The sequence below is a fragment of the Phaethon lepturus genome, unplaced genomic scaffold, assembly GCF_000687285.1.
Source record: "Phaethon lepturus isolate BGI_N335 unplaced genomic scaffold, ASM68728v1 scaffold15575, whole genome shotgun sequence".
NCBI classification, from domain to species: Eukaryota; Metazoa; Chordata; class Aves; order Phaethontiformes; family Phaethontidae; genus Phaethon; species Phaethon lepturus.
This window is the reverse complement of record NW_010538516.1, coordinates 30,344-42,220: the sequence shown is the minus strand read 5'-3', so window position 1 is coordinate 42,220 and position 11,877 is coordinate 30,344. Positions and strand designations below refer to the sequence as shown.

The 11,877-nt window shown below is 40.0% G+C and overlaps 1 protein-coding gene across 1 annotated transcript in view; it reads left to right on the top strand.

Moving 5' to 3' along the window:
* The window catches only part of OC90 (otoconin 90), a 21,687-nt gene extending 10,444 nt beyond the window's left edge, over window positions 1–11,243 (top strand). Inside the window, exons 7-14 of the mRNA XM_010286842.1 lie at window positions 1,850–1,906; window positions 4,158–4,208; window positions 4,495–4,551; window positions 6,421–6,570; window positions 6,937–7,035; window positions 8,831–9,005; window positions 10,335–10,441; window positions 10,933–11,243. Coding sequence (XP_010285144.1) covers window positions 1,850–1,906; window positions 4,158–4,208; window positions 4,495–4,551; window positions 6,421–6,570; window positions 6,937–7,035; window positions 8,831–9,005; window positions 10,335–10,441; window positions 10,933–11,243 — 1,007 coding nt within the window. The remainder of the gene's footprint in view (window positions 1–1,849; window positions 1,907–4,157; window positions 4,209–4,494; window positions 4,552–6,420; window positions 6,571–6,936; window positions 7,036–8,830; window positions 9,006–10,334; window positions 10,442–10,932) is intronic.
* The last annotated feature ends 634 nt before the right edge of the window (window positions 11,244–11,877 follow it).

Below are 11,877 nucleotides of genomic sequence, written 5' to 3'. Positions count from 1 at the left end.
AGGAATGCCAAACTGAAAATATTGCTAGCTCAAATATCCCCTTAAATCATGCAAAAACTAGCTCGAAAGGAGAAAATAGACACACTCTGCTCTGTTACTTGGTTTCCATCTTGGAAGAAAAAAATCCTCTCTAAAGATGAAGGGGATATTTATCTCCATTGTCATACACTGATCTGTGCTCTGTAGCTGAAATTACAGCCTTGTAAGACTGAATACCTATCCTGTGGGAACAGGGCTGGATTAAAAACTTAATTTATATGGATTGCAATCAAGAGCATGGCAGGGAGAAGACCTCTGAACTCCCAAGCTGAGACAGAAGTGAAAAAGCAATGTTAGTTTTTCTAATCCTTTGGCTCATATTCACACACCCCAGTGCTAAGGACAGATATACACATCTATATCATGCTCTGGATGCATGCATCCCCTCGAGAATAGGTCAAGGGAGAAGAAAATGCCACAGGAAAATTTGCATCGAAGCCAGAAAATTGTTTCGTGTAAGCCAGTAATCCTTCACTGGGATCAGATGGCTCTCATATAAAGTATGGCAGTTCCAACACATTACAAATAAAGGTGATATTGTTAGGTGTTAACAGGAAAATCATGCTGGTTTTCCACTGCTGATAATGATAGGTTCAACTCTAACTCACTGAATACCTCCACTAATTTTAGGCTCCCTGATTATGGGAAAAAAAAAATCCTTTGAATGAAACATTTTTATTTAGTGTTCACTCATGTTATTATCTTTCTGTGTAGGTGTTCTGTCCAGTTCAGGCTTTGGAAAAAAAAAAAATCCTATCTGACAAATTTCTACAAAAAGGATTTTGGCAGATTTTTATTACAGAGAAAAAAACATGAATGAAATGGGGATATGTTTGCCTAAACCTTTGCTTTAATAGGCCTAAATTCAATGAACTCCTGATTTGTTGCACTCAGATTAGTGACAAACCCCCTTCTCACACTTTAGTCTATGAGAGAACTTTCTCCTTTTCAGAAACAACCAGCCAGAGAGAGATGACAACACTTCACACGGAGGGTATGTCCTTATCTCTGTAATTCTTTGACTGGAGTATGTTAAATCAAAATAAATTTATACTCAGAAAAATAACATGAGTATTTTGGAAGCTATGAATTCCTTTCTGAGAAGCAAAGCCAAGTTTTAGAAAGTTGTCAAAATATGAAAGGAAGATAAAAAAGCCTAATAAACTAAGGCACCGTTTTTGTGACAACATTTTACATAGGTGCACAGGAAAATTTCAGCCAAATGACTCCTTTTTCTGGGAAGGAATTCAGAAGAGCACCCTGAATCTCATTAGAAATGATATAAGAAGAAACACACTAAAAGCAACTTAAAAATATTTTCAGATGGATCCTTTTCTATTTGCATGCGCATTTAAGGCCCTGCTTCAACAAGGTTCCTAGCCAAGCGCCTGGATTTAAACATTTACATTTTCTGTTTAAATGTTGAATTCTTTTCTTCATACCTTCCCTATAGGCCATGTATTTAAGTACCTGCTGAAATGGGAATTTAAAGAATGCTGATTGCTAGCCAGTTTCTGGTTTTTAGGTTGAAGCTCTTTATGATAGAGACTGAGGGATTATTTTTTTATTACACTGTATGTTGCTGAGTAGAATTTAGTATCAGGGGTGAATAAATATTAAGGCAGGATTTTAATACTGTAACCATACTTCTGGTTTGCATTAACTAGGTTTGTACTTGCTGTATTTATATCATATGATAACTGTACAAAAAGCACAACAGTAGCAATAGAAATAAGTTCCTTTCTGATGACTCTGATCCTGTTATGCCAAGGTCCTCCACTCCGGAGTAAGAATGCTTTTATTTTTGCAGAGCTCCTTCATCGGGGGACTGACAAAACACAGGCTGCAACTGCATCCATGGAAGAAGGTTTGCAGCTTACAGTGCCAGAAGCACTGTTTTCGTCTCCCAAAAGCTGAGAGAGTAAAATACCAGAACAAGCTTTTTGCTTTCTTTCTGTCCTTCTAAAAGGGCTGATATAAAAGTAGATATAATGTTCTGATGATCAAATTCAAGGCAGAATGAGAAGGTGCAATTTTTCAACAGTGCTTAATCAGTGTTTAGAGTAAGTTTCCCAAGCGCTGAGAATGAGCACCCTACGACAAAACCTGTTTTCATCTCGACAAACCTTTTTTTTCCCTGGGAACACAGGTTGCAGCAGGTGGGCTGTTTGGCAGAGACCTGCTGTGTGGGTGCCAACCACTAGACCCACAGACAATTGCATATTTGTTGTCTTTAAAGAGACATTTAATTATGCAAGATCAAGCAGTGGCATGAGGAGAAGTTGAGCATGGTTCGTTGCAAATGAGCCAGTAGCTTGGCGGTTTATTTACTTGGAACATAGAGATCCAGATTGAAGTCCCTCTCTGGTGCCTCTTGGGTGAGTTCCTAAACCACGAGACGAAGTGGTTCTCCTGACAATCTTAATATTTTTCTGCTACAGTCAATAGTTATCTTATTCGGGAACGGACGCTTGCAAAATCTCATTGCTGCGGTAGGAGAAAACTATTCTCTTCCTACCTGCGCGGTGTACGCTACAACACAAGAGGCCGTGGAAAGAAACCATCCAAAGCCCTGGGTGGCTCTGGGAGGGCATGCGAGTAAGTGAGGGCCAAGTCATACAGTAGTGAAATACAGAAGGAGACCAGTCTTAGACCATCCGCTGCCTGATGTAGCTAACGCACTCTTGTCGTGTGGCCCCATCACAAGCAAAGCCATACTGTCACGTACAGAGACCCCGTATCTGCCAAGCACACAAGAAAAGTTCACTGGATGGGTGCGACCAAGCCACTGCTCAACTCGGAGAAACTCAGGAGTTATTTTGTGGGAGAGTGGAGAGGTGGAAAGTTGCACTTTTTGAGAACTTAGGAAGCTGGTTTCAATCTGTAGTGTGCTCTTCTGTGTTTCTCAAAGCAAGTCACTGCCCTAAGGGTGAATCTGAAATATGCAAAACCATAAGGAATTTTTTTTTTTTTTTTTTTAAGAAACAGTGCTTCAGACTTTAACAGTTGGGTATTTTTATTTTAAAAAAAGTGCCACATGCATAGGGGCACCTATCTGAAAAGGCTTTATGTCAAGTGTAAGTGCTGGCTATTCCTTCATACCTCTCCTGTATTATTAAGGTCTGCTTTTTACCAAGTATTTCTTGTTCTCAGGTAACAATAGCTCCAGTCTTGGTTCATGTTTTTCTAGCTGCTTCTGGGAGGCTTGGTAACAGAAAACTGAGAACTCCTGAAGGAGCACGTGCGCCTGTATTTGCACATCTGTAGTAATCTTTTACTTCCTGAGAAAACGATTACTTCTGCTCTCGAAAGTAGCATAGTTCATCCTAAGGCTCAAAATATTGCCAAAGGATAAAACCTGTATGAGGAATTTTAGAAAGTTGAAAGCGTATCACAGATAACTTATCTAGTCAGACTTCGAATGAAATATTTGGAGAACCATTTGCCATTTAACTAGCTTTCTCCCCATTTAAGCCCATAGGAGCTTCACCATTGACAAATGTGGAAACCGCATTAAGCCGAAGCTAGGTACTACTCAGAAACATGTTCAAAAGCAAAGACATTCGTCCTCACATCACAACATCCTAACAACAGTCAAAAAGATGTAGAGATGATTTTTTATTATAATTTATGTGTTTATAATTTATCAAAATGTAGATGATCATAAACAAAAAAAGTTTTTCCAGCAAATAAATAAAATAGAGGTTAGGGAAGTATTTCGGCTTCTAGCTGCCCGTCCACACCTGACTTTCAATGCAGGTAAACATGAGTTGCTCACAAGGAATGTGGCATCCTTCTGTGCACAACACAGAGATTTTAGAGCTAATTCTCTTCAGTGTATTTGTCTGTCAAATTGACTTAATATTGAATTTGCCTCTTCAGCCATCCCATTTCTTTGTTAGTGTAAAGGACGTTATTTGAATGCAGCAATGAGATTCTATCAGTATCACTTTGTCTACAACGATCGACGCACCACAGAGAAAAATGAGCAAATCTCTATACAGGAAATGCCTGGGTCTCCCTGCTTCGCTGAAAAACCTCTTCTCAGCAGGCTGACATCTCATAAGAGTCTGTGCTGGCAACTTGTTTTCTGAGTTTACATTTTCTGTCTTCCACAGTGATTTCTTCTGAGCCCAGTGAGATGGTCCCGGGGACTTCCAAAGCTGGAGGTAAGAGTCTGATTATACTTTCGTTGATGAATCAGTCACTCTTGACTCTGGGTGAAAACAGATTTCTGGTTTATGAAGCTTTACGGTGTCACAGGCAAAAGTCTGCAGCTCGGGATTTCTGGATTACACCCCTAGTTCTTCTGCTGACTTGCACATCCCTGAGCAAACCGCTTTGTTTCTCCTAATTGCCCTCTTTATAAAACAAGGCTAGCAGTGATGTCTGGCTAAGCTTTATGATGTTTTCAGTAAAAGTCACCCCAGAAATGCATTGCTCTGCTTTTTGCAGTTACCACAAGGGACCACAGAGGTACAGCTCCTGCTCCCTCCATCCCCTCGATACAAGGTCAGTGACTCTCAGCTTTCCTTTGCCCTTGGCTGACACAGAAATACTTCATCTCAAAAGCATCACAGTTAAAAATCCGTGCATGGTGACAACAGGGCTGCCGGAGAATCAAATTTAGATCAGGGTCAGATAGCAGATACACAAACAATAAAACCAGACTGAGAAGTATTTGCTCTCTGTTGCCTCCAGCCACTCATTTCCACTCCTCACGCAAGTATTTGTGAAAACCTCTTCATATAAAGTTTTCCAATATAATGTTGGTCCTTTAAATTACATTCATATCATCTGCTGCCAGAAGGGTTCATTTTGATTTTGCCTCCTCCTTTACTATACAGAATATCATGGAATTCTTTCCCAGTGTAGAACCGACTTCAGCTTTCACAGCTGTTTTTGCTTTGAGCACAGCCACACCAGTAGCTACGGCTGGAAGTGGAGCACTTCGGTAGATCTGGGAGTTTTCAGTGGCCCCTTTTTTGTAGGAAGGATTTTCAGGCACCAGAAAAATGTCAAGGAACACTGAATATGGCCAGTAGAAAGTAGCCATTTTTTGCCTTTGATTCTGCTGTCTGGGCCATGTCTCCCACCCCAGTACAGAACTACGGCATTGCTGTACTAAGCACTGGTCAAAATCACTAAATGTTCTCCTCCGTTAACTTGAACGCACCAGAAAATCTGTCCGTTGTCTTGGAGGTCTGCATGGCTCTGGCAAGATTATTTGTGCTATCTATTCTCAGCGAAGTGCAGAATTTCCCAATCTCCAGTTTTATTTTCTGCATCTAGCAGCAATCGCTTTCATCTTAACACATCACTGTCAAACAAAGTGGCATAAAATCTGCACCTTGCTAGCTATTAAAACTACTGTATTGCTATTGCTCCCTTTCTGCACCTTTCGTGGTATCCCTTGTGTTCTTACTGGTACCTTCATTTTTTTAATCTATTCTCTTATCCTATGACAGGTTATTTTCAATACATACTAAAAACAGGACTTCAGAGGAACAAATCTAATGAATTTGACTTTAATCCAATTAATAATTTTAGCCACGGAATTTAAAATGAAGGGTTTAGAAATGTGAAAACACATGTTCACTAGTATTTTCAAAGTATTTTGTTTCTGAAATGACACATTCTTCATATTGACATTTAGAAAAAATGAAACCATTCTATTTCCTTTTGATAACAGTATTTTCATTTACATGTTAGCTTATATAAGAAGTGAAAGTTAAAAATGAAAGAAAAAATATTAAGTAATTCCCATATTAAACAAAACATTGCTGGTTAACAGTAAAGCTTCAGATAACCTAAAAATAAACAGCAATTTAATTTTTAGGCTAAAGTATCTCCTTTAAATTGTATTTCTATTCATCCTCAACTTATTTTCTCCTCAATATTTGCTTCCGGTTACAATGAAGCAAATCCTTCAGTTGCCCAGCTCTGCATCAGTCAAACAATTTTCCACCTTCCCTAATGCTGCTATCAGTTTTGGTACCCTCATGTAAACGGGCACTTTACTCAGAAAATGACACTCACCTGCACTTTATCTCTCACTGTGGCTGACTGATCAGTGACCCATAAGATTTCCAGCAACTGGCACAACTCTTTACCTCAGTGTGCAACATACAAAATTAAAAAACAACCAGTAGTTATACTGGTTCTGCTTAACCAGCATCTTGTTTTCTGAAAGGCAAGGAATGTGAAGAAATGGCCAGTGTGGGTCCTCTTTGCCAATCTTCATTTTGACTTTTTTTCCCTGTGACCCTCAGTTCACATGAATTCTGCCTGGGGATATTACTCTGACCTTCTATCTAAAATGAAAATCTTGCTGTTTATTGCTCCATGTCTTCTTCCACTTTCCTCTTTCTGCGTATTCAGAAGAGGATGGATTTATGGAAACTGTGGTCCCAGTGGAAGAGATAACCACCTCCCCAGCTTCATTCCCAGGAGATATTAACTCAGCGCAAGTCAAAATTGTCCCCACCGAGAAGATTCTTGGAGGCACATCTTCAAGGACAAAAGAAAAAGGCAAGTAAAAACTGAATTACACCTATTCTAATTTACATCACTGCCCTGTTCCTGTTCCCAGCTACCTGAGGATTCAGAATTTTTCACAGACGTGTAGAATAACACTATTTTATTCCTAAACCTGGGTAGATTACATAGAATACAGGGTGCACAACACTGACTGCACTGGGAAGGCCAGTTCACAGAAAAAACACTGCCCAGGAAAGGTGAACTAACCATTAATGAACAGTCTTCCAACTATGAATTAAACAAATGTTAGAAGATGGACGATTGCTTATGGTTCAGAATATGCACTTTTGGACACATAACCGAAAGAAGACTTGACTTTACCTTTGCAAATCTACCCCGTGCATATGTCATCTCCAGAGACAAGCTCTGCAAGGGGTGACCAGAGCACAGCTTCCTCTGGAATAGCTCTGGAATTGGTGCTGTCTGACACAGGACCTCACAAACCTGCAGGAAAAGGTAAATGATGTTTTGTTTCCCAGTTATATCTAAAGAAATATTCAGCTACCTCTTTATTAAAAGGTAGGTGTATATTACGTATAAAGATTATAGTCATTCTAAACCAGTTAGTTAGACAAGAACATATGTATTGGTATTTACAAGAACAACAGGAGATGCAGGCATCTGCAAAAGCTTCCAACAGTTTAACCTCCTCCACCAATGTGTTATCATTAATACTTACGAAAACTATTTACAATTAGGTTATAAGTACATTTTTCATACAGTCCAAGATCTAAAGTGAGCTCAGTGAATGTTTCCCATTGCTTCTCTTTTTAGGCAGTAATTTAATCACTTTATTTTACAAGCAACAGAAGCAATAAAAGGAACTTCCCCTGCTCCTCACTCTGACCTCTTGCCAAACTCTTGCCAGAGTCGGCCTTTTTCTCACCATTTCTGGTTCTGTTCCAACTCCTGCCTGGAGTTCACAGAGATCCCAAGACATTTCAGACCTGTCACTGCTGCAAATCCACACTCACGGACATCCATATTGTTAGGCTTCCCAATGGGGAGAAGCTGTCCCAGAACTGGAACAGAGCAGACATGAAGAATCAACCCAGCCTTCCATCAAATTGGAAAATTTGATAGGATACATCAGCTTTCAGAGTGTGCACGACAATGCATGAACCTGGGGTTCGTTCTTGGTGAAGTAACATGAGTGAGCAAAGACCCAAACAGGCATGTAGGCAGAATTTCCTACTGAGGGAAGTAATCCAGGGCTGTCCCTGAAAGAAGCAGGGAGTCAGTCTAGAGCTGCAGATGGGAAGAGGGATTACTCCTGGGAGCAAAAAGGATGCACAGGGAACAGCAGCTCACCCTCTCTCCCCCAGTCCAACCACCAGCCCCTTCAAGTCCTTTCCCTGGCAAAAGGTCCTAGAAGAGGCCCCTTTGACATTGTTTTTCCTGACATGGAACACACTCTTCTCTCAAACCTTAGGGATAATTCCCATAATATCAGTTCTTCCTGAGCGGCTGAAGCCACAGAGGTATTGGAGTTGGGACATGGAGATGCCAAGACCTCGCCAGCACAGTAACACCAGATCACTCCTGCATTTGGGACAAAGACATCATAGCTCTAATTGAATTGCAGTTAAAAAGCATGAATTTGATACCAGAGATGGTCTTTTCTGGTTTGTAAGATCAGGAAACAATTATCTTTGAAGCGAAAGTCCTTTGGGAAAGCAACACTATTACTGATTGCTCTGTGATGGTAGCCAAGCTTTATCGGGACAATTTTTATAAGCAAACCATGAAGGAATCATGCACATCTTAGACCTAGTGTACCTTTAATGCTAGGTGGAAGGTATTTCAAATGAAAAAAAAAAAAAGTTATTGTTTCCTCCAGCACAACATAGTCTAGCTATCACTGTGCAAGCACAAGAGGTTAGGACTCTATTTTCTGAATTAGCCAAGACAGAAGCTACTGAATACTCAGCTAGCTTTGAGTATTCTAGAAGAAAAATTTAACTATGAAGGATTACAAAGGATTGCAAAGTAGTTTCATTGCAATACAATTTCACTTATAATTTGTATCTTCATAGGGATGTCTCTCACCTTTAAATATTTTCCCCCCATTTTTGCTGCCTTGCTCAGTAGTATTCTAAGAGCCATAGGTCATGGACTGGAGCAATAATTTAGAAATGGTAAAATGTTGTTTTTAAAAGTTTCTGACAGCTCTGAAAATACTTCTGTCATCACAAGAGATCCTCCAACCAGTGAAAACATGAGGTGCCAAGTAACATTTTTCGTTTTATAGTATGTGAGCGATTAACCTTTCTGCAAGAGAGAGGAGATGGAAGAGTGAAGAGGGAGCTGCCCCAGCTAGGAGAAATGCTGTTCTGTTTAACTGAGCGATGCCCAGAGGAATTTGAGTCATATGGTTGCTACTGTGGCCAAGAAGGAAGAGGTTATCCTATCGATGCACTGGACAGGTGTGGGCTCTTCTCTAATCTGCCTTTAATTATGGGTATTATTGGGGTGCCTATGGAGCAACAAAGATCAGTATACCGTTTGTTGGGCCTTGTATAGCTACATACCAGTAGCCAGGCCACATTTTGGAAAAAAAAAAATCCACTTAAATGCATAAATAATGAAATATTCTAATGATGTCAATAAGACATATTCTATCATTGCATCAGTGTTTTGGAGGGGACTTACTAACTGAATTAAAATAAGAAAGAAGAATGATGTAAATAGAGCAGAAGGAAGAGTATATCAAAAGAGACGAGGATAAGGGTTGCTGTGAGACTTGGCTAAGAGATGGTTTGGAAAGTGATTTATGAACAGAAGAGTTAACATACATCTGTGCCGCACTGTCCTTCAGAAGAGAGCACAGCTCGAGAGAGACGTGCCGCAGCCAACTGTGTGCTGTCAGGGTACAGCTGACAGAAAGGAGTAATTCTAGAGTAATGCAGAGAATTCAACCAAAGGAATCTCATTTAAAAGTGTTGCATTCAGAACTGAAAATCTCTCCCTGTGTGAAAGTTCATAACAGCTGGGGCAACATCAGGTCTAAGTATAGCATTTAGTATACAGCACTCACAATATTCCTACACTTGCACACAAATAAGACTGCCTACGGATGATCAAGCAGGCTACATGAAGGCTAGTCAAGGCTCCAGCTATCACGATGCAATTTTCAGATTTTCAGCCAACAATATTTGAACACTTGAAGACACTTCTCATGGAGGATGAGGTCATAGCTGCGATAGGACAAGGGGTAATGGTTTTAAACTAAAAGAGGGCAGATTCAGACTACATCAAAGGAAGAAATTTTTGACAACAAGGGTGATGAAACACTGGCACAGGTTGCCCAGAGAGGTGGTAGATGCCCCATCCCTGGAAACTTTCCAGGTCATGTTGGACTGGGCTCTGAGCAAGCTGATCGAGTTGGAGATGTGCAGGGGAGTTGGACTAGATGGCCTTAAAAGGTCCCTTCCAACCCAAACTATTCTATGATGATTCTATAGTTACGATTGTAATTACATATCTTAAAATGAAACCAAAAACCACCAAAAAACTACAGCACTGTTAAGCAAATGATACCAAAGGAATTAGGAAAGAAGTTGTGAAAGTAGAACAGGTATAGGAGCAGAGTAGGAGCAGGTTTGTTTTTTTTCTTCCTCCTTATGGAAAAGATTTTTCCATTCTATGAAAAATTCTCTCAGTTTTAACGAGCATTGAACATAAACAGATAAAATAATTGCGGGTATTCTGTGATGCAGGAAGAGCAACAGTTTTCAGTTGCATGTTTATTTTAGGTGCTGCTTCTCTCATCACTGTTGTATGGAACAAGTTAAGAAACTTGGATGTCATGCAGAAAGAAGTTCAAGATCTGAAGTTGTGTGTTTTGATCATAAGCCAAAATGTAAGTTTGGGTTAGAGGAGATCTTTTATGTCCTGATGACAGTGTATCCTGATGACATTACAGCCTGAATGCCACCATGCCTGTGAGCTGCTAGAGCTGAGTATGGGGACGGAAAAATTTGGCTTACAAAATGTTAGCAATGCTTAACTATAAAACTGAGCTTTTTTCCTAGTTGAGATAAAGGTTGTTACACCACTGTATATGATGTGACCAGGTCAGGCTGAGTACATTACATTCAGATATTTTATAATTGGAGACAGAAGTCAATTGTTGGTGTCTATACATTCACAAATTCAACTAAAGCTAGTGAGACCTTCAGCTGCCCAGGACCTTGCCGTCAGGCTTCTATAGATGACTAAAGGTGAATTGGGAGACTAAAATTCAGTGCAGATTTGAAAATTTTCTTTTCAAAAGCTCATCTGCCTATGGAAAATTACACATTGACTAATTGTTATTGCTTTCAAACATTAATTCTGCAACTTCTTTTTAAGGTATTGGTTGGAGCATGTGTGAGAAACTACTATGTGCTTGCGATAAGACAGCGGCCGAGTGCATGGCTTCTGCCTTCTTCAATGAAAGTCTTAAGTTTCCACACAGGCAAGAGTGCCAAGAAGAGAAAGTCTTATGTCAAAGAGACCCTTATGAAAGGCCTTCAGTCGGCACAGAAACAGGCACCGGGATTTCCAGCTCCGAGGAGAGCAGCGAGGAGGAAGGTCCACTGTGGAGCGTATTAAGAAGAGCGAAGAGGGAGACACACCGTCCCATTGGTAACTCCAGAACTGTGCAACATGAAGGCAGATAACCAACCACCACCATGCACTTGAGAAATGGCATGGAGACTTTCACAGTCAGCCATTGCGTACCTTACTCTTTCTTGTCACTCTACATGCTGCCTTACACTTTTTAGCACACAATGACATAATCATAGACTAGTTATTAAATGTTAGGCTGTATAACGCCTTACCGTAGTGAAGTCGGCATGATGGACCATCTATTTAGGTCAGATATTACCTTAAATAGTTATTTGACAGTATTCTGTATAATTTCATTTGATTTCTACGTAAAAACTGTTCTGATCAACGACCGATTTTTGTTAACTGTGTAGTTGGTTCAGGCCAGATCTTGCTGATGGTGGCTAAGCATTTCAGGTTTTTAATTAAAAGAATCTGCAACTACTCCAACTCCTTTTGCAAACATTCTTCTTTTACTGAGCTTAGTATGAAACGTCCAAAAGAAAAGGTAGGGTAATTACATGAAAATTAGTTCCTTCTTCCCTTCTTATCTAATTGCAATTTTCAACCAACAGAGTTTCTGGTGGTCAATCAGATCATGACAGTAATAGACACTTGATGATCTTAAAGGTCTTTTCCAACCTTAATGATTCTGTGATTCTATGATTCTATATTCCTTGCCTCAAAGCTGTGTGCTATGTATGG